Source organism: Bufo gargarizans, chromosome 11, assembly GCF_014858855.1.
Source record: "Bufo gargarizans isolate SCDJY-AF-19 chromosome 11, ASM1485885v1, whole genome shotgun sequence".
NCBI lineage: Eukaryota > Metazoa > Chordata > Amphibia > Anura > Bufonidae > Bufo > Bufo gargarizans.
Window position 1 is genome coordinate 5,412,598 of NC_058090.1, and position 21,289 is coordinate 5,433,886.

At 43.1% G+C, this 21,289-nt stretch overlaps 1 protein-coding gene across 2 annotated transcripts in view; it reads right to left on the reverse strand.

Moving 5' to 3' along the window:
- Positions 1-21,289, reverse strand: part of MDGA2 (MAM domain containing glycosylphosphatidylinositol anchor 2) — a 431,166-nt gene that overhangs the window by 154,444 nt on the left and 255,433 nt on the right. The window contains exon 4 of one of the 2 annotated variants that reach the window (XM_044272149.1): positions 2,308-2,504. In XM_044272149.1, coding sequence (XP_044128084.1) covers positions 2,308-2,504 — 197 coding nt within the window. Of the gene's footprint in view, positions 1-2,295; positions 2,505-21,289 lie in introns of both variants that reach the window. The other variant, XM_044272148.1, reaches the window with a different exon arrangement.

The following is a 21,289-nucleotide window of genomic DNA, read 5'->3' on the forward strand; positions in this document are numbered from 1 at the left end:
TTGGAAAAAAAAGGTTGGTTTTTGTTTGATATAACTGAGATCTCATCCAGGGACGACCCTTTTAAGAACTTTTGAGAATTCAAAAGAAGTTCTTTTATTTATAAGTGTTTTTTTTATCTCCTTTCTCCCCCTTTTTTCTACTTTAGGGCACTGGTTGCCTATACCACATCGGTAATAAAAGGTCTGAAAACCTACAGAAGAATAGTGAGGTGGACGATGAAGACAAATGAAGCCTTAAAGGCCACATGCTATTTTTAGGGTCTGTACGGCATGTCCGCCCCCCCCCACGTGAGTACATTCTATAAGTTACTTCTTGCCCTTTAAGCATTTCCTGTTCTTTATAAAAGTAATGATTTTCTTTACCACAGGTGTCTAAGGTTACCATGGAAACCTGACAGCCCGCAGAAGGTCTCGGTGGATACATTTAACACACCTGATACTTAATGTTTCAATGTATCAAGTCTTCAGACCAAGTGATGGATTCTATAAGACATCATCCAGCAACACCTATGGCGTAGTGCCACATTTTAAGGGGAGGGGGGAATTAATTGCAACACAAAGCTGGCATCACGGTACAGTATATACTTTTTATATCCAGAGATGCAAGTAAAATAAAAATTATTGATTTGAGTAGTAGTGCAACATTGTTTTGGTGTCCCAGTCATCTATTAGCCCTGGTTCTGATACATTTTGGAATTGAAGCTTTAAAACCCATAACCAGGATTTCAAGAAACGAGCACCTCATCACAGTTACACGGCCAAGATGTAGCGCGGCACGCTGCGTACTACCGATGGATACCTGTTAATAATGGACAAAGCGACCTCCTAGCAGATCAGATGAGACCTCCAAAAGCTGAGACCTCCTCCATCATGTACAGAATAAAGGGGCGCCAGCCCCAGAGTCTTCGCTAGGGGCTGTCCCAAGATGAACACTTATCACCTTTCCACACAATAGGTTATGTGTCTGATCACTGGAGGTTCCAACACCAACCCCCACCATTCATGAGTACAAGGTTCTGTGTGCCCTGCGTGAATTCCACGGCAGTTGAGCATGCGCGCCTCCACTCCCTGAAAAGCTATGGGATTGGCGAAGAAAGGAAAGTTTAGCATTCAGCTATCTCCAGATCATATCTCCACTATTATCTGGATAGGTTATAATGGTCTGATCTCTGGGCCCCCACAACCAGGACTATCACCAATCACAAGAAGTGGGCGCCTTGCTTGAACGGGGTGACGGTTGAGCATGTGCTCTTTCACTCCATTCAAAAGCTATGGGACTGGCGAAGAAAGCAAAGAACAGCACTTGGCTATCTTCGATTAGATCTTATCAAAAGTATCTGAAGTCTGGGGACCCACCACTGGAACCCCCACCAATTGTAAGAAAAGCGTCCTTTGCTTGAATGGAGTGACAGTTGAGTATAAGCTCTTCCACTCCATTAAAAAGCTATGGCACTGGTGAAGAAAGAAAAGTACAGCCCTTGGTAAATCTCCAGACCCTATCTAAAGACTGTGCCCCACCACTGGAACCCACACTAATTGTAATAAGAGGGCCCCCTGCTTGAATGGAGTGGCAGTTGAGCATACACGCTTCCACCACATTCATGGTTAGGGGACTGCAAGGCAAATGCAGAGCTCAGCTATCATTGATGAGATCATATCATCTTGGAACAACCCTGTTAAGCTTTCCTTCCTCCAAGGCAAAGCCTGGTGGTGGTCAGGGACGGATTTGCCAAAGACCTTACAGGGAAATTTCCTGGTGGGCCGATGCCCAGGGGGCCGCCTGAGCCCTCCTCATGGCCGGCCAGTGGAAGCTTTTGGGGATGTATTTTGTGATGGAACGTGGTATTAGGCTCTGTTGGGGGTAGTATAATGTTCCACAATATAGTACTGTTGGCCCTGCCTTCCATCAATTTGGACCCAACTACAAGTCGGGGCCACTTTTAGTATTTTTTCCAGGGCCACTTTAAGTTCCCAGTCCACCCCTGGTGGTGGTCCTAGCCCTGTATCAAAATACCCTGGCCAAGACATTGTCGATTGTTGGCCTTGCACCTGAGGCACATGCCACGCTCCTCCCTTTCTAGTGGAGAGATGTCCATATATACGGTACGCAACCACTTGCCGTTGAAACAAATGTTCAATTTAAGAGACCTTCCCATTTTGTACATCATGGAGGTTCCAAGACTACACCTATGTGATCTAAACGTCTTAAAAGTTTGGGAAACCCCTTTAAGGAATGAAAATAGTTACAGGGTATGTCACAAACATGTAATATATGTAATAAAGGAGAACAGATACCTTATTTCCTACCTGGGTGAAGAAAGGCTCATATATCTCCACACCTTTATCAGAGCCCTGGAGAAGGACCTCCTCGCCCCGTTTCCAGCTATACCGAACGGGTGGATTCGAGTTAGCAATGCAACGTAAGAAAACAGTTCTCTCATAGTAGAATTGCTCCTTGGCTTCTCCTATACTTTGATGTACGGTCACAATGGGATCATCCAAATCTGAAAATAAAACGGTACAAGAAGAAGATTATAGAAGATCCTTCAGATAAGCAAACACCTTCCCGTCTAGCAGAGCTGAGAATAAGCAAGAAAGCTCCTGGGGGGGGGACGCTGGCGTGATATAAATGGATGTTCCAGAGGCCTCAGTGCGGAGCAGCAGAACGCGGGGACAATTTTAGTGTTTTCAACTCTTATCATCTGGTGGGCCGCTGGGGGGGCTTTGTAAAACAACAAGTGCTGGGTTGTAAGACATGCTGTGTGTCACTTAAAGTGGTATTGCCCTTTAGTTATCAGCTGTCCATTAGATAGGTGATAAATGTAAGATTGTGGGGGTCAGACTCCTAGGATCACCAAGAATCACTAGAATGGTGATCTCAATCCCCGATTCTCCCAGGCCTCCATCAGTCCACGGTGACCCGCCTCCGATAGTGATTGGCTGATTAGCCTTCTCCAGCCATTTCCTGTGTGTTAAGCCGGGACCAGGAAGTGCAGAGCAGCGGGGACCTGAGCAGCATCAGATCGCCAGTGGTGGGGGATCAGGGAAGGGGAGTAAAAGCTGATTTTTACCCTATTCTGGCTATTTTTTAAACAAATTTCATCCCTGGAAAATTTAACCCTCCTATAAATGGCTGCTGGAAATTTGCATAAACCTTTCAATATTGCGGTCCCGTTTGAAGGACAGTTCTGAAAAAATGGGACATTTGGGAAGTATTCTGGCTGCTATAGATATACCCAGGGTCAGCATCAGATGGAAGGGCCCAGTGGGAATAAACACCTCCCTCCAGGTGACCTGTACCGAACCTGGGGCCACTGTGACATTCACCCATAGCATCTGACAATAGTCTTTAATAGGGTTGTCAGACAGCAGGACCCTTGTAATCAGACTGTGCCCAGGTCATAATCTCATGTGTGGACTCTCTGAGAAGTCTCTATATCACCCTCCTCCACCACTTATTGTCATTTCAATAAAAAAAAAATGTAAGAAAATCTACACTTATCAAATATCCTGTGGGCTTATACAGGGTTAAACAGGCTTCTGTGGGGATCGTAGAAACAGCATCCGGCCGGACCATGTCTCGTCTCTGGGATTCCAACTCCACTCCATTGGCTGCACTGCAATACCACTCATGGACATGGGTGGCGCTGTTTTTGAAAGAGAACATGTTTTCCTAATCCTGGAAATTCCCCTTTAATGAAATGCCTAATTAACCACTCCCATAGAAAATGTGATATCACGAGGATCGGAGCCAAATGGCGAACTCATCTGCACTCCATCTGTATGCATCTGCTGTGGCCATGAGTCACGATACAGGCTCATTAATATTCTCCATGTCTAAACTGAAGGCCGCAGCGCTAGCATTCAGATCGTTAGAAGGCCGCAGCAATATTATTCTTATGTCATTGTCATCGTGTATGGAATATAGTGGAGAATTGTGTAGAGATGGAGCAAAGCTGGAGCTGCCTTTAACTGTTTATTTTGTGCACTCTTAAAGGGGAAGTTTGATTTAGTTTTTATATATTTCCTGCTGCAGAACATCACAATTCACACCTCACCTGCTGAAGATCATAACACATACCTCAGATGCTGCAGAACCTCATAACACATACCTCAAGTGCTGCAGCACCTCATAACACATACCGCAGGTGCTGCAGAACCTCATAACACATACCTCAGGTGCTGCAGAACCTCATAATATATACCTCAGGTGCTGCAGAACCTCATAACACATACCTCAGGTGCTTCAGAACCTTATAACACATACCTCAGGTGCTTCAGAACCTCATAACACATACCTCAGGTGCTGCAGAACCTCATAAACACATACCTCAGGTGCTGTAGAACCTCTTAATATATACCTCAGGTGCTGCAGAACCTCATAACACATACCCCAGGTGCTGCAGCACCTCATAACACATACCCCAGGTGCTGCAGAACCTCATAACACATACCTCAGGTGCTGCAGAACCTCATAACACATACCTCAGGTGCTGCAGAACCTCATAACACATACCTCAGTTGCTGCAGAACCTCATAACACATACCTCAGTTGCTGCAGAACCTCATAACACATACCTCAGGTACTGCAGAACCTCATAACACATACCTCAGGTGCTGCAGAACCTCATAACACATACCTCAGGTGCTGCAGAACCTCATAATATATACCTCAGGTGCTGCAGAACCTCATAACACATACCTCAGGTACTGCAGAACCTCATAATATATACCTCAGGTGCTGCAGAACCTCATAACACATACCTCAGGTGCTGCAGAACCTCATAACACATACCTCAGGTGCTGCAGAACCTCATAACACATACCTCAGGTACTGCAGAACCTCATAACACATACCTCAGGTGCTGCAGAACCTCATAACACATACCTCAGGTGCTGCAGAACCTCATAATATATACCTCAGGTGCTGCAGAACCTCATAACACATATCTCAGGTACTGCAGAACCTCATAACACATACCTCAGGTGCTGCAGAACCTCATAACACATACCGCAGATGCTGCAGAACCTCATAACACATACCTCAGGTACTGCAGAACCTCATAATATATACCTCAGGTGCTGCAGAACCTCATAACACATACCGCAGGTGCTGCAGAACCTCATAATATATACCTCAGGTGCTGCAGAACCTCATAATATATACCTCAGGTGTTGCAGAACCTAATCACACTTCTTACCCGCTAAAGATCAGAATTCACACCTCAGATGCTGCCGAACCTCAAAATCCACACCTCAGCTGCTGCAGAACGTCTTAATACATACCTCACTTGCTGAAGATCATAACACATACCTCAGCTGCTGCAGAACCTCACGATACAAACCTCAGTTGCTGCAGAACCTCAACATACACACCTCACCTACTGAAGGTCAGAATCCACACCTCAGGTACTGCAGAACCTCATAACACACACCTCCCCTGCTGAAGTTCAAAATGCACACCTCAGTTGCTGCAGAACATCTTGAAGCATACCTCACTTGCTGAAGATCATAACATACAGTCATGTGAAAAAATTAGGACACCCTTTGAAAGCATGTGGTTTTTTGTAACATTTTTAATAAAAGGTTATTTCATCTCCGTTTCAACAATACAGAGAGATTAAAGTAATCCGACTAAACAAAGAAAACTGAAGAAAAGTCTTTTCAAGATCTTCTGTAAATGTCATTCTACAAAAATGCCTATTCTAACTGAGGAAAAAGATAGGACACCCTCACATGTATTCCCTCTTAAATTGGCTCAGATCTCACACAGGTATATCACACCAGGTGCACATAATTAGTAGATCGTTACTCTGCATGTTGAATGAGGCTTGCCCTATTTAAACCTCAGACATTTAGTTTGGTGTGCTCCTGACTGTTGAAGTGAGAGTGAGCACCATGGTGAGAGCAAAAGAGCTGTCAGAGGACTTCAGAAAAAAGATTGTAGCAGCCTATGAGTCTGGGAAGGGATTTAAAAAGATCTCAAAAGATTTTGAAATCAGCCATTCCACTGTCCGGAAGATAGTCTACAAGTGGAGGGCTTTCAAAACAACTGCCAACATGCCCAGGACTGGTCGCCCCAGCAAGTTCACCCCAAGAGCAGACCGCAAGATGCTAAAAGAGGTCTCCAAAAACCCTAAAGTGTCATCTCGAGAACTACAGCAGGCTCTGGCTACTGTTGATGTAGAAGTACATGCCTCTACAATCAGAAAGAGACTGTACAAGTTTAACTTGCATGGGAGGTGTGCAAGGAGGAAACCTTTGCTTTCCAAGAGAAACATCGAGGCCAGACTGACATTTGCCAGAGATAAAGTTGACAAAGACCAGGACTTCTGGAATAATGTTCTTTGGACAGATGAGTCCAAAATTGAATTATTTGGACACAACAGCAGAGGACATGTTTGGCGTAAACCAAACACAGCATTCCAAGAAAAGAACCTCATACCAACTGTGAAGCATGGAGGTGGAAGTGTCATGGTTTGGGGCTGCTTTGCTGCAGCAGGACCTGGTCAGCTCACCATCATAGAATCCACAATGAATTCTACTGTGTATCAGAAGGTGCTTGAAGAACATGTGAGACCATCAGTTAGAAAATTAAAGCTGAAGCGGAACTGGACCATGCAACATGACAATGACCCAAAACATACTAGTAAATCAACCAAAGATTGGCTGAAAAAGAAGAAATGGAGAGTCCTGGAATGGCCAAGTCAAAGTCCAGATTTGAATCCCATTGAGATGCTGTGGGGTGACTTGAAAAGGGCTGTACGTGCAAGAAACCCCTCAAACATCTCACAGCTGAAAAAGTTCTGCATTGAGGAGTGGGGTAAAATTTCCTCAGACCGATGTCGAAGACTGGTAGATGGCTACAAGAACCGTCTCACTGCAGTTATTTCAGCCAAAGGAGGTAACACTCGCTATTAGGGGCAAGGGTGTCCTATCTTTTTCCTCAGTTAGAATAGGCATTTTTGTAGAATGACATTTACAGAAGATCTTGAAAAGACTTTTCTTCAGTTTTCTTTGTTTAGTCGGATTACTTTAATCTCTCTGTATTGTTGAAACGGAGATGAAATAACCTTTTATTAAAAATGTTACAAAAAACCACATGCTTTCAAAGGGTGTCCTAATTTTTTCACATGACTGTATACCTCAGCTGCTGCAGAACCTCATAATACAAACATCAGCTGCTGAAGAACCTCAACATACACACCTTACCTATTGAAGGTCAGAATCCACACCTCATTTGCTGCAGAACATCTTGAAACACATCTCACCTGCTTAAGATCATAACACATACCTCAGCTGCTGAAGAACCTCAACATACACACCTCAGTGGATGAAGATCAGAATCCACACCTCAGCTGCTGAAGAACCTCAACATACACACCTCAGTGGATGAAGATCAGAATCCACACCTCAGCTGCTGAAGAACCTCATAACACACCTCAGTTACTACACTTATTTTTGTAAAGGGAGGAAAAGATTCATATAAATGTAAAGTGGTTTCAAGGTTTCAACCGTCTAACTATTGTCCTTCTATCTTCAAGGGAGAGCAGAAACTACTTGTAACACTCCCTTTAATAAGACTACAGACCATCATGTTTTCTTGAACTTGTTTGTGTTTTTTTTTTTGTTAGTTTTTTAAGAGGCTCGTAATCTCAAGTCCTACATCTCTGGATATATTGAGTCAAGATAAAAAGTTAGGAAGGAATATCTGAGATCCCGATTTAGTCTTCAAGGATGCATACTAAGCAAGGTTAGGTAACCTTTGAAGACTAAGCTAAAACCAAAGTGCAGCCTTCAGAAAAAGAGTCCATCATACACTAAAAGGAAGGTGCATGCGGGATGGAGCATAGACAGCATGTCCAGCAGGAATGTTACGGTGATGGAAATCAGGGTGGTGTGATGAAGAGCAGTAGGCTCTGCCAGATAATAGATGTTAAGTGTATTGGTGTTTGTTTCTTTGTATCTGGTAATATGCTCTTTGTATATCTAGTATGTATCCTTTGATATCCTTTGAATTTGTCTTTGCATCTTGTATATTGATAAATCTTTTAATTATATTGTTTTATATTTAGTATTCTTTGTTTTTGTCACTTTAAGTAAAACTACATTAGTTCACTTATTGATTGTGTGAACCTACTCATTCCGGATGTCAAACATTTGGTGTCAGAAGTGGGATACTAGCTATAAATGGGTAAAATGTGTGACGAGAGCGGAAAAATGGACAATAATAGGGCATATAATTTGCAGAAGGACCTCACAGATGCAGACAGCACAAGGGTACCATGTGTGTGCTGTCTGCATCCGCATGTCTGTTCCACAAATTATAGAACATGTCCTTCTCTGGGCCACAAAATGCAGACCACGGACCCACTGAAGTCTATGGGTCCGCAAAAAGTACACGGACAGTATCTGCATTTTGTGGATCTGAAATTTGCGGACCGCATAATGGATACAGTTGTGTGAATGTAGCCTTAAATGTATGGAATGTCTTGATTGTTTATAAATTCTGCACTTTTTAGTAATTTTGCTTTTCTCTTGAAGCTCCAGTGCCTGTTTTTTATTTGTCCAAGGAAAGGTAGCTGAGTTTCCTGAAAAGTTAATGATTTGTAACTTGGTCCTTGTCTGTCTCATGGGCCGATGAAGACAGAGAAAAAAAGGGACTGACAAACCACTGGAGTGGGGGGAAAAGAGTCCTCTGTAGAGTTTTTGGCTAACCAGAGAAATAGGCGGTTGGTGATTAGCGGCACAATAATCCACCTGCCATGTGCTTTGGTTCTGTAACAGCGGCTGCTGTGTGCCGCTGTTCCCCTGCTTACCGCCACGGTCCCGGGCACCGTGTTCAGCGGTGATCTTCGCTTCCTCAAGGGCTGGAGCGCGTCACTTCCTGGGCTTTATGGGTTAGGTCATGTAACCTCGCTGACCTATCCTAGCCCTCCTGTGCATATATAAGTGGCTCAGCCCCCTTCCCAGATGCCTCAGTGTCAAGGTCCTTGTGTCCTGCTAAGGTTCCTGTTTTTTGCTAGTGTTCCTGACTCGTATCTGTATTCCTGGACTCTGCTACCTGTTAAATCCCTATCTCCTTGCCTTGACTCTCCTCTTGCCGACCCGTATTGCCTGACCTGTACCTGTGCCTCCTGCCCTGACCTTTTGCCTGTCTGACTACGCCTCTGCCCCATCCTTTGGTCCTGCACCTCTGGTACCTTTCTCAGGTACCTCCTGGTCCGCCTGGACTAGCTGTCTCGTGTGCCTATCCTCCTCAAGAGGTAGCGACCTTGTGTTCTCCTCGGGGAAAGTCTATCCCTAAGATCAGAGGTACTGTGAAGATCCAGGGGTTCACTTAGACAACGCCCTTGGAGAAGGTAGGGCACGTGGCACAGTGGGTTCACACGCGTTGGTTCGTGGCAGGTGCACCATACATATTAAACTATTTTTGACTGAACCCTCCTTTTTTGTCAGGACCATCCAACAATCTAATGTGCATAAGGGCCTTGGTACTATTCCCTGACAGATGATGGTGGGGGAGAAGGATCGAAAGCATTGAATTTTGATGCCTCATCCTTTTGTTCTCCCAGGAGATAAGCCACCTCCAGAGGTTTTTGGCAGCAGCTTCAATTCTCTCCTCATTCAAAACACATACACACTCGGCCAAACTGACCATGTCTGTGTATGGGGAAAACAAGCATTTAGCCGACAGCTGTTGAAGGTATATGGGTCTAAGGATCTAAGACGGGAGGAAGCAGATGTCTACAGAACAAGACATTTCTATGATAGTTCTGTTCTGGGTAATCCAGCACCTATATGTTTGTATATTTGTTTTGTACTTTTGTACCTTTATTCTTTTACTATTTTACCTTTACTCTTTTACTTTTTTCAGTTCAATAAGGACCAAATTGGTTTTGTGAAGCAACTGAAATAGGAAAAGATGTGTCATTATAGATTCATCAGCATGAAGCCCCCAGTGATTTTCATCCAACTCATTGATAGAGGGTGGGCTCAGAGAATGCTTTGGTGGATTGTAAGTAAAGCCCCCTTTACAAGGGCTAATTTAGCAGGTGATTGTCAGGAAGGAAATGTTCCTTCCCAACAAGCGCCTTCTTAGCAATGGAGGAAAATGCTGCTGTTACAGGCAGCGATCTCCTCCACAGTATAGGGAGGAGCGATTGCTAATGCCATTGCTCGCCCCCATACAAACTCGTTGCTTGCCGGCAAACAATGATTTTTACCCAAAATGCTCATTCATTGGGTAAACTATTACACTGCCAGATAATTGCTAATGAGCATTCCTCTGAACCCTTGTTAGCGATCATCTGCCGAGAATCGGTCCTTGTAAAGGGCCCTTAAGAGTTTAGTTTCATGGTTTCAGCTACCTTCAGATGTAAACCAGGAATTTACGGCGGTCAGCATAGTCTTGTAGTAAACCCACCTGACGATAAATGGAATCCTTACTGAGCAAGGTTGTATCGTGAAAAAAGGGTGATTTGGGGGATTCTTCATTGGTTGCGATGCTTAGGGGAACATGGAATCTTCAGAGTTTAACAATAGGGTGTGCAGGGTGAGACGTCAACAGCCTATCCAGCAGGAATACTACTCCCATCAGAGTGGGCCTCTGGGTGATGTGATATAGAACAACCTGCTAAAGGGTATTGGACATTTGTTTCTTTGTATCTTGTTAATATATTCAATGTTTATCTAGTTTATAATCTTTGATACATTGTCTTTTGATTTGACTTTTTGTATCTTGTATGTTGATGCATCTTGTGATGATATATTATGATATCTTGTATGTTTTTGTCCTTTCAGCCTAAGTAAACTGTATTATTTCACCTACTGATTGTGTCATGTGCATTTTTTCTTGTAGCCCTTGAATCCACAGTAAAAAGAGGTTCCGCAGCATCAGGAGTTTCTACCATATGAAATAATGCTTCTCAACTATAAATTCTAAAGAATATTAGACACCAGTAAAGAGGACCAGGACCAGGACCTTGTGGTTTAAAGTGATCATCACACTCCTTGGTGACCACTATTCAAATCATGCACACTAGGGGAAACATTAACCCGATATATGATGTGAATATTACAGATGACACAGAATTCGAGTGACCCCTGAATCCTCACACTACGTGAACTTTACAATTGTGCAGCACTGAGACTACCTTACCTTCCATTATCCTAATAATATCTGGAAAAGGCCAAAAATAGAGACAAGGTGCTTGTGCTCCAGGAATTTATGGAAAGGTTATGAATATTTGCAAAGCCCTGTTCCCTGGCAGAGGAGAGAACAGACAGCTGCAGCCTCCCTTGGATCGAATGTGCGCCAATGCATCTGGTCTTTAAAGAGCAAATAAAGTATGCATACATTTCATTACAAGTTCTCCGTCTATATTGGAAGCGACCACCGGTTCAATCTCAAAAATTAAAAAGGTTGCCAGCACCGAGGAAATCCATCCGATGTGTATTGCAGTTATTATCAGGTGTTTTTTTTTTACATTCATTTGTTTTATTTTAGTGAACTTTGAATCATTCATTCAATTTAATTAACTAGTATCTTGACCTACAGTATCAAATCCTTGTCTGAACATTCATTCTCTTCATTTCATTCATTTATTCCTTCTTTATCCTCCTTTTTCCTCACTGCACATTCTATAAGTGAATTATTGATGGGATCTACAATATAATATGAAATATACCTGAAAATATCCCAGGGGCACATAGATTGCTGAACCAAATCATTCATTCTTCACTTTTCTTTATTTCATTTCTTAAAGGGGTTCTCCCATGACTAATGTAAACAAAGAAAATCAGACATCATCTAGTAAATGACAATCTCTTTCCAACAGATCTAGAACCAGCCCTGTACCTCACATGGATCCTGCAATCTCCCCAGTCATTGCTCTGCTAGATTTATATAATGCTCAGGGGGCTTGTCTTTTCTGCTTCAGCTAAGTGGGCGTGTCTCAGCTCTTCCTATCAGAGCTCAGGAGGCGTGTCTCAGCTCTCCCTATCAGAGCTCAGGAGGCATGTCTCAGCTCTCCCTATCAGAGCTAAGGAGGCGTGTCTCAGCTCTCCCTATCAGAGCTCAGGAGGCATGTCTCAGCTTTCCCTATCAGAGCTCAGGAGGCGTGTCTCACCTCTCCCTATCAGAGCTCAGGAGGCGTGTCTCACCTCTCCCTATCAGAGCTCAGGAGGCGTGTCTCACCTTTCCCTATCAGAGCTCAGGAGGAGTGTCTCACCTCTCCCTATCAGAGCTCAGGAGGCGTGTCTCAGCTCTCCTAATCAGAGCTCAGGAGGCGTGTCTCAGGTCTCCCTATCAGAGCTCAGGAGGCGTGTCTCAGCTCTCCCTATCAGAGCTCAGAAGGCGTGTCTCACCTCTCCCTATCAGAGCTCAGGAGGCAGTTGAAGGATGAAACTGAGCATGTGCGACCAACTCAGTGGACAGGTCAAAGAAATAGGAAAAAAGCAAACAGCAGGTGGTGCTATACAGATACAATTTATTGAATAACTCACTGGCTATGCAAAATTTTTAATTACATGCAATTACAAAAATATTCAGAATTTTTAAATTGTAGAATATTTTTTCGTGGGACAACCCCTTTAAAGAATTCCCTAATTTATTAATTTAATGAACTAATACTTGGACCTTCAGTACAAAGTCAACTCTTTCATTCCTTTTCTCTGATTCAGTCATTCATTCATCAATCATTCTAAAATGCTCAATATACTCATTTAAAAAAATACAAGAGTTACAATAGAATATCATGAAAAAAATTTCAGTAAGTTGCTCATTCGTTTTCTGTAATTTATTATTTTTTTCCTCTATATATTCATTCATTCTCCAAGAGTGTAAATCCATGAGAAGCTACTGCTGGCTTGAGCAATAGAAACATATTAAGATGTCCTTGTAGAACGATCTTTATTTTCTATTTTTCATTAAAATAACATTCATTCGTTCATCCATTAACCCTGTTAATCTACAGGTACCAATTTTATAACTGTACAATTAGCATTAGTTATAATATCTTTAAACTGTCAATCTACTATATTGAATTTGTCCATGAATCCTTATCTATTAGATGACTGAGCTGAGTCCTTCATTCATCTTTCATCATTCTTCAGCCTTTTATAATATGTAATAATTTAGTAAATGTACCATTGACTAGTAATACAATGGAATACCTTGGAAATGTCCTTGTGCTATCTGGAAGATTACTGAGCCAAGTAATTCCTTAGCGTTCTTCATTGCATTCATTTGCTAATTAATTTGTAAATGTATTTATTATTCAAGATTTGCTAAAGAGGCTTTCATGGATTTTCATATTGATGGCCTATCTTCAGAATTGGTCAATTGGCAGGGGGTCCGAAACCCACCCCCTCCCCCGCTGATCCACTGTATAAAGAGGCTGCAGCGTTCTGGTGAGTACCACTCTCTCCTTGCAGCCTACCAAGCACAGCGCCGTACGTTGTATAGTGGCCGTACTTGGTATTGCAGCTTAGCCTCATTCACTTAAGTGGGACTGAGCTGGGCCTACGCCATGTGACCAGTGATGTCACAGGTGTAGGAAGAGACTATGGCGCTCAAGGTTAGCTGATCGGCAGGGGTGCTGGGAGTCAGACCGCTGCCAATCTGATATTGATGACCTACAGTATGGTGAAGATAGGCCATCAATATCAAAATCCCAGGGAACCCCCTTTATACAGGAAAGCTGCAGGAACCCCGGGATCCCACAATCATAAGACTTCGAGCTCTTCTGCTCTGGGCAGTAGCTGCATTTTCCTTTTTGCCTGGAGTTTTACATGAAATGCACCTTGATGACCACCTTGGTAAAGCTCGGGCTCCATGGTGGCATTTGGTGAGTTGTGATAAAATCAAGGCATTGGCACAACTCACATGAGAACTTAATGGTTCTCTCGAGGGGAAAAACACAAGTGTCTTGTGGTGAGAATCGCAATCTTCTTGTGTGATTATCTAACGTCATGTGGAATAGTCTATCTCCTTCTATACATCTTGCAGGATACAGACATCAAGATGATGGGATGTTCATCATCATGTATAAAACCTCTGGACAGATTACCTGGAGAAGTGAAGACATTCCTGTAAGAATCCTCCAAGACGTGATCTCAGGAGTTGTCACATCAGAGAACATGGAGCTTATACCTTTCTTGCTTTGATTTCCAGCATATAATAAAATGTATTGACCTATAATGTGGCCTTTCTCCTACGACACCTCGCCCACCCATCCAACTGAATAGGAAGTTTAGGCTTGATGTTTGGTTTAAAAGGCAACTAATAGATGATATTGGATCATGGTGGTCTGACTGCTGAGACCCCCTGCAATCTGGAGAACTTGGGGGTCTCTGAGTCTCCCCTTGTAATGGAATGATGGTGTCCATGATGGTCCACGTCTCTGTTCACTTCTACAGGACTGACAATGACAGCGCTGTGTATGTTCCATAGAAGTCAATAGAGTGGTGAACAGACGCACGATCGTTCCATTCCATTCTCCAAATTATAGGGGGTCCCAGCTGTAAGACATCCACAATCTATTGTTATGGACAACCAGCCGGTTTGATTTTGGGCTAGACCTAGGGGCATTATGCTGGCAGTCCTTTGGTATTCACCCTTTAACCCCTATACTAGGATCTGGACTTCACTGCAGGCCACTACCACTTAGAGTACTCCCGGTGTGGCTGGTTACTCGCCCATGGGGGTCAGACACCGATGTGAAGCACCAAGGGATTAGGCAATACTCATAGTCAGGAAACAGGCTCATGTCAGGGCTGGCAGAATTTGTGCAAATCAGTGAAAAGTCAATACGGTAAACATGCAGTAGTTGGCATTGGAGTGTCGGTAAATAGACAGAGGTCAGCACACGGGCAGACAAATGGAACAGGAGACCTTCATTTGGAACTAACAAGCTAAATAACCTAAAACTCATGTACCCTCCCACTGGTGAAGTTGTATTATGTACCCTGAGGCAGCCAGCTATAGTTTGGTGAGGAATTAGGGTGGGCACCCTGGCCATTTAAGAACCCTACAAGCAAGGAGAACAGAACGGACAGTAAAGCACCGGTTGCAGCCTGCAGGAGAAGAACGAGATAGGTGGCCGGATGAGGAGGAGGAGGAACCGTGGGTCCAAGCCGCTGGGCAGTATGGAGAGGCGACACCTGTGCCCACCTGGGAGAGCGAGACAGTGGTGGGCACGTCTATCACCCATATATCTATCACCTACTAGAGGTTTTTGGAGTACTTTTTGTTTCTTGAAGTTACAGATTTGGGCTAATTGTGCAGAATCACAGCCCGGGTTACACCGGCTTCAACGGAATACCTTTATCAATGACTTTTTACAGTTTCCAAGGTAACGCAGCGGTAGCATTCTCTGTGTGCCATAGGAATAGAAGACGGTGAATGTTTAATAGGATAGTAATGTGCTGCGGCTGCATTGTTTAAGGTGAAGATCCTTCACTAGGTATAGAAGAGGATCGGCTCGCCGCCTCTTACAACCGCTCCATGGTTATAACCGGCCTTCTCCACGACTCAGACTTTCCCAGGTTCCCGATCTGAGGTCGCCTTGTGTTTCCAGCGCTTCCATTTAGAGATCTCCTTCACGTTAGTAATCAGTTAATGGATTTTTCTTTTTTTTTTGCTCTTTGATCTCTAATAAAATCCAGAAATTAGTTCATTTGGTTTTATAGTTTGGTCAGCAAGGTGGCGAGAAAAACACAGCATAATCTCAGCATTTTATTATTGCATTGATTTTGGCACGTAACCGTTTCTGCATTTTTCAGATTTAAAGTCGAAGTTCTACTTCTGGCTTGCAACTAATAATTGTACTGCAGAGCCAGACTGGTAATCTAAAGGAAGGGGATGATATCAATGGAGAGGGGATACGGGCTGACAGGATATGGCGCATCCAAAGGTATCAAGAGAAGCTTCCTGAAGTGATCTGTATGGAAGTATTATTTGTGTAAACAGTGGTAGTATTATTTGGGTGGTATATGATGCTATGTGTTGTCCAAACAATAGTAGTAGAAAACAATGGCAGTATAATTTGGGTACTGTAAAGCAGTATTTTTGAGAAAACAATGGTAGTAATATTTTCGCACTATATAGCATTATAGTTTTATAAAACAATGGTAATATCGATTGGGCACAGTATCGTTGTGATATCTTAGCAAACAATGGTAGCATTATTCTAACACTGTATGGCAGTATTACTTGAGAATACAATGGTAGTATTATATGGGTATTAGTTGAGCAAACAATGAAAGTATATTTTGGGCATGTTATGGCAGTATTATTTGGGCTCTACACAGTATGTCTGTATGTAAGAAAAATTCATACATTATCAAAAAACAAATCATGGATCTCCGCACAATATGGGATCCCAATAAGGGATATTCTGACTTCAAAACATTGATGGCTCAGACTTATCCTTAGGATAGTTAATCAATATTAATTTGGTTGGGATCCCACTCTCAGCACCCCCTGGTCATCTGTTTGATGGAGCCGTGGAGATGTTTGATGGAGCTGTGGGAATGTGTGATGGAGCAGTGGTGATGTGTGATGGAGCTGTCAGATGGAACTGTGAAAATGTTTGATGGAGCCATGAAGATGTGTGAAGGAGCTGTGGAGATGTTTGATGGAACTATGGAGATGTGTGATGGAGCAGTAGAGATGTGTGATGTTTGTGTAAATGTCTAATGGAGCCGTGGAGATGTGTGATGGAGCAGGGAAGATGAGTGATGAAGCTGTGGAGATGTTTGATGGAACTGTGGAGATGTTTGATGGAGCCGTGGAGATGTTTGATCAAGCTGTGGAGATGTTTGATGGAATTGTGTAGATGCGTGATGGAGCGGTGGAGATGTGTAATGGAACGGTGGAGATGTGTGATGGAACTGCTGAGATGTTTGATGGAGCTATGGAGATGTGTGATTGAGCTGTGGAGATGTTTGATGGAACTGTGGAACTCATCAGTCCTCAGGTAAGTGTGCTATAGTTCTGCACTCCTGGTGGCAAACTCAAACTGGTTCACTGGAGTAGCGAAGAATATATTGGTTTCCAAAGGTCTAGCAGTAGTCAACCCAATTTGGAGCTGATCATTTGCCACTAGACTCCATTTCGTATGGAGTGATAGCAATGTTTTTGATACACATAGATGGTAGGCCCAGAAGTCATCTTCTCTGGTGGTCTCCAGGAACCCCAGTCTGATACTAATGGTTGGGCTTGTTCTATCACAGCCTACAAGCTTTACTATGTCACTTGATTATTTCTGAGGAGTTGCATTGCCATGTCTACAATGAGCTGATGTCCTTTGGTCGGTAAATGTAGATCCCCATTTATTTATTACGCTTGCACACCAGACCTGCAGTCACTGATTCCTTATTATGAGGGGTGCTCGAGGGTTTTCAGCCCAGGCATGTATCAATGTAGACATGATCAGGCCCTTGCAGTTTGTTCCTTTTCTTGATTAAAAAGCTTTTGCCTCAGAAAACCTTAATTAAATGTTCTCCTGGTCAATATTTCCTTGACAGCTATTCCAGAAGCCTTTATTTGGCCATGATTGCTTTGTAGATAAACCTATGATGAAGCAATTACACTTCTGGGGGACGCCCCTCGGCTGCATTGTCTTACTATCCGTTCTCCAGTATATGAACGTAAGTACATTAGACAAGCATTTAAAAAGCATTTTCTCCTCAAATAGGAGCTCCGACCTCAAGCGTGAAGACTTTTTATGCTCCTTGTTCCTGAGTCATCATGGTTCCCCACGTTAGAGCCATTATAATGGCTGTCAGGGTGACTTCAACTAGCCCTAAATTATACACCCTACCACCTATAACGCCCTCTTTCCTGCTCCTATGCAAGTATTAGGCCTCATTCAGCCATCTCAATGTTAGTATCCATATTACCACTCCAAGTCCCGAGCCCAAACTCAGGTCTTATAACTCAAGCTAACAACATAACTAACCCTAATCTTCTATTAGACAAGACCAGACCAGGGCCAGACATCTGTATAAGGCCTTAGACAGTAATATTGCTAAATGTTGGGGTCTACATTAAAGATATTGTCCAGGGTGAAAAAAACATGGCTAATTTCATCCCAAAACAACACCACACCTGTCTACAGGCTGAGTGTTTTACCTCTTCAACAGGGCTTAGCTTCAATACCAGACAAAAACCGTGGACAGGTGGGGCGCTGTTTTAGGAAGAAAGCAGCCACGTTTTTCTAATCATAGACAATCCCTTTAAGACTGCAACACCTGGAATACTGAATGCATGCTATTTCATGTTGTATCTACGACTGTTATGAAATCCTTAGTGGATCCAATGGAAGGCAAAATCCACCACTGAAGGTCATAGACCAGTTCCCCATAAGTCTGCCATACATTCAATATACTGTAGGTATTAGCCATGAATTATGACCCTATTCTCTCAGCTCGGCATTCATTCTCAATGGGGTGAAAGGAATAACATACTGTTGGCCGCTCTTGCCATATCTACCTACAAGAACGACAGTGTGGGCATGACAGATTCTTCACTCTTCATATTAAATATAACAGCTTCCCTAGAAACCTGTAGAGCCGCTATGTGAGGATATAGCTCCTCGTGGGCCGGCAGTTGTCTTCCTCACAGACATACAGGGAATACCCTGCTTCAATAACCAACAGATGTAGTGACCTCCACTACAGCTGCCCCCGAATGCTCATCTGACAAAAGGGGTGTCTTTCTACCCGAAAACATACATGCTTGGTTTGTAAAAATAAAAAATTTAAAAAAGTGCAATATATTGAAAGAGGATTGGTTGAGACTGCTTTTTTTTTTTTTTTTAGCTATTTCCTGTGCGTCCTGTAGGGTCCGGAGCAGGAAGTGGAGAGCACAGTTATTATTATTTTATTTTTTTTACTAATTATTTATTTTTGTTTATTTTTACCCATCCTGACCTTTTTAAAAAATGTTGGTCCCTAGCAACATTTTGCTCTGATTCTTCACCACTGTTGTCTCATTCCTTAAAACTTCTTGAGCAAAAAATAGGCAACACACAAAAGCATCAAAAAAGGCACCAAGGGGGTCATTTATTATACTGAAATATGTCTACATTAGGCGCATTTAAGGCGCAGATGGCGCCGCAACTTAACACTGACGCCAGGTCTAAAATTGTGGGTGTGTGCGGGCGGGGAGGGACATGGGGCGGGAGGCCCGTGTCATTTACCATTTTTTACACCTGTTTTAGGCGTAGAAAAAGTTCTAAATGTAAGACAGCAAAGAATATGACACTTAAAACTGGCACTGATGCGCCGAAGTTATGGAGAGACCGGCGCCTCTTCATAACTTCGTCAGATCCTCCGCCAGCTTAGGGCTTTATTAAGACCTGTGCCCCAAACTTCATTATTCATCCTGAGCCACTGTGATAAATTTGGTGCATCTAGTCTACTTCTAAATTTCAATTATTGCTAAATCTGCCGCGGTGAATCCATTGTGTGGTATGTTCATGTGACCACGCCTTCCAATCACTGACATGTCACAATGGAGAGCGATTGCATTGCTGCGGTAACTGGACAACGTAGTCGTAGTCACAGAAGGTTTGCAGAGTTTTGATTCTTTATAGTATGTTTTCAGATGTTGCCTATTTGGAGAATTTGCCCGACTCCCTAATACGGAGAGTAGGGTCGATAAGTAGCTCTTTTTACTCCACGTTCTGTAGGTCCCTACTACCGGGCACCGTTTCATGATTTCATAGATTTAGGTTCAGGCCTGGCAGAATTTCGCTGTGCAGTAAATATTAATCTGGGGATGAGATTTCCTTTGGGTGACACTGCAGACAAAAGAAATTTCTCTTTATGAAAGGTTTTCATTTTTCTTTTGAAAATATGGACCTTTCTAGTTTTTCTTTCACATGACAGAAGAAGCTTTCAAAATCCGAGCTTAAAATGATCCCTTATTTTGATGCAGGCATAAAAGGCTTATTAATGCAATGTCTTTCATGCAGGAAGAGTATTGTTAGGTGGGAGAGGGGAGCCTGAAGAAAACACTGCGGTGGGGCATGGGCACATAACAAGGGGAGATGGCAGGTCTCGAAGGTGATTAGGAAGTGTGAGGAACAGAGAAGGCATTGCGTCTTGAATATTTCAAGTGGTCCAATTTCCATGAATCTATTACAATCTGAATATGTGCAAGAAATAAGCAGCCTGGCCCTACTGAAGCCCCATTCCATTTTGAACTATACCTATTTTTTTTAGATCCCCTGAAAATCAGCTTATCATAGACTGTCCGACTGCAGAGATCGCTAGTGATCGCTGTGATCGAGCCTGGCATGAAGTGTGCACCTTCCCAGCAGCGCCATCGCAGATCAAATCAAGTATTACATGTTGCAAGGGATTGCTCTCTCAAGCAGGGCGGCGGTGACAGATTCTCTTGCAGACCACAGGGTTAAAGTCCAAATGATGCTTTATTTTTCATGACGCTATGGAAATACAGGCAAACCACAGTTATAGCTCACTGGGTAAGGCCTCAAGCACACGACCGTATGGCTTTTTCAGTATTTTGCGGTCTGCAAAAAATACGGATGATGTCCGTGTGCATTCAGTTTTTTTGTGGAACAGAACAGCTGGCCCCTTGTAGAACCGTACTATCCTTGTCCGTTATGCGCACAATAATAGGACATGTTCTATCTTTGAACGGAACGTAAATACGGAAACGGAAGGCATACGGTGTACCTTCAGTTGTTTTTTTTGCAAATCCATTGAAATGAACGCAAAAGACGAAACAGAAACGGGAAAAAAAACACGTTTGTGCGTAAGTGTGCAAGAGGTCTAAGGTGAAGGGGGAGCTCTGTACACTTTGTAGGTTCTGGTGCCGCTGTAATGAGAGCTGAGCTGCAGTACCCGACACCACCACTACACAGTGTAGGGAGTTTTCTTCCTCCAGCTCCACCTCCAGCCCCTCCCAGTTCAATATGGATGACAGGAATATACAACGTAAATGGTAATTTTAAAAAAATCACCCCTTTGCTGTGGACATTCAGGCACTGGAAGTTTTTTTTTTCCACTTTAAAAGGTTTAAAGGGTTAAAAAACCCATTAACGTGAGTGCCTGTTGCCATCCTAGCATAAAAGACAACCACTCAGAGACCCTTTCCCAACCTGAAGCTCCAAAATAGTACAAACTAGTGAGTTAAAATCGCAGAATGTGTCTGCAGAAAGTGCGCTTTTATCATAATAGCGGAAAATGCTTGGGTCAGACTGCAGCGATGCTTAATACTGTATGATAATTTATTTTCTTCCACCTAAAATGA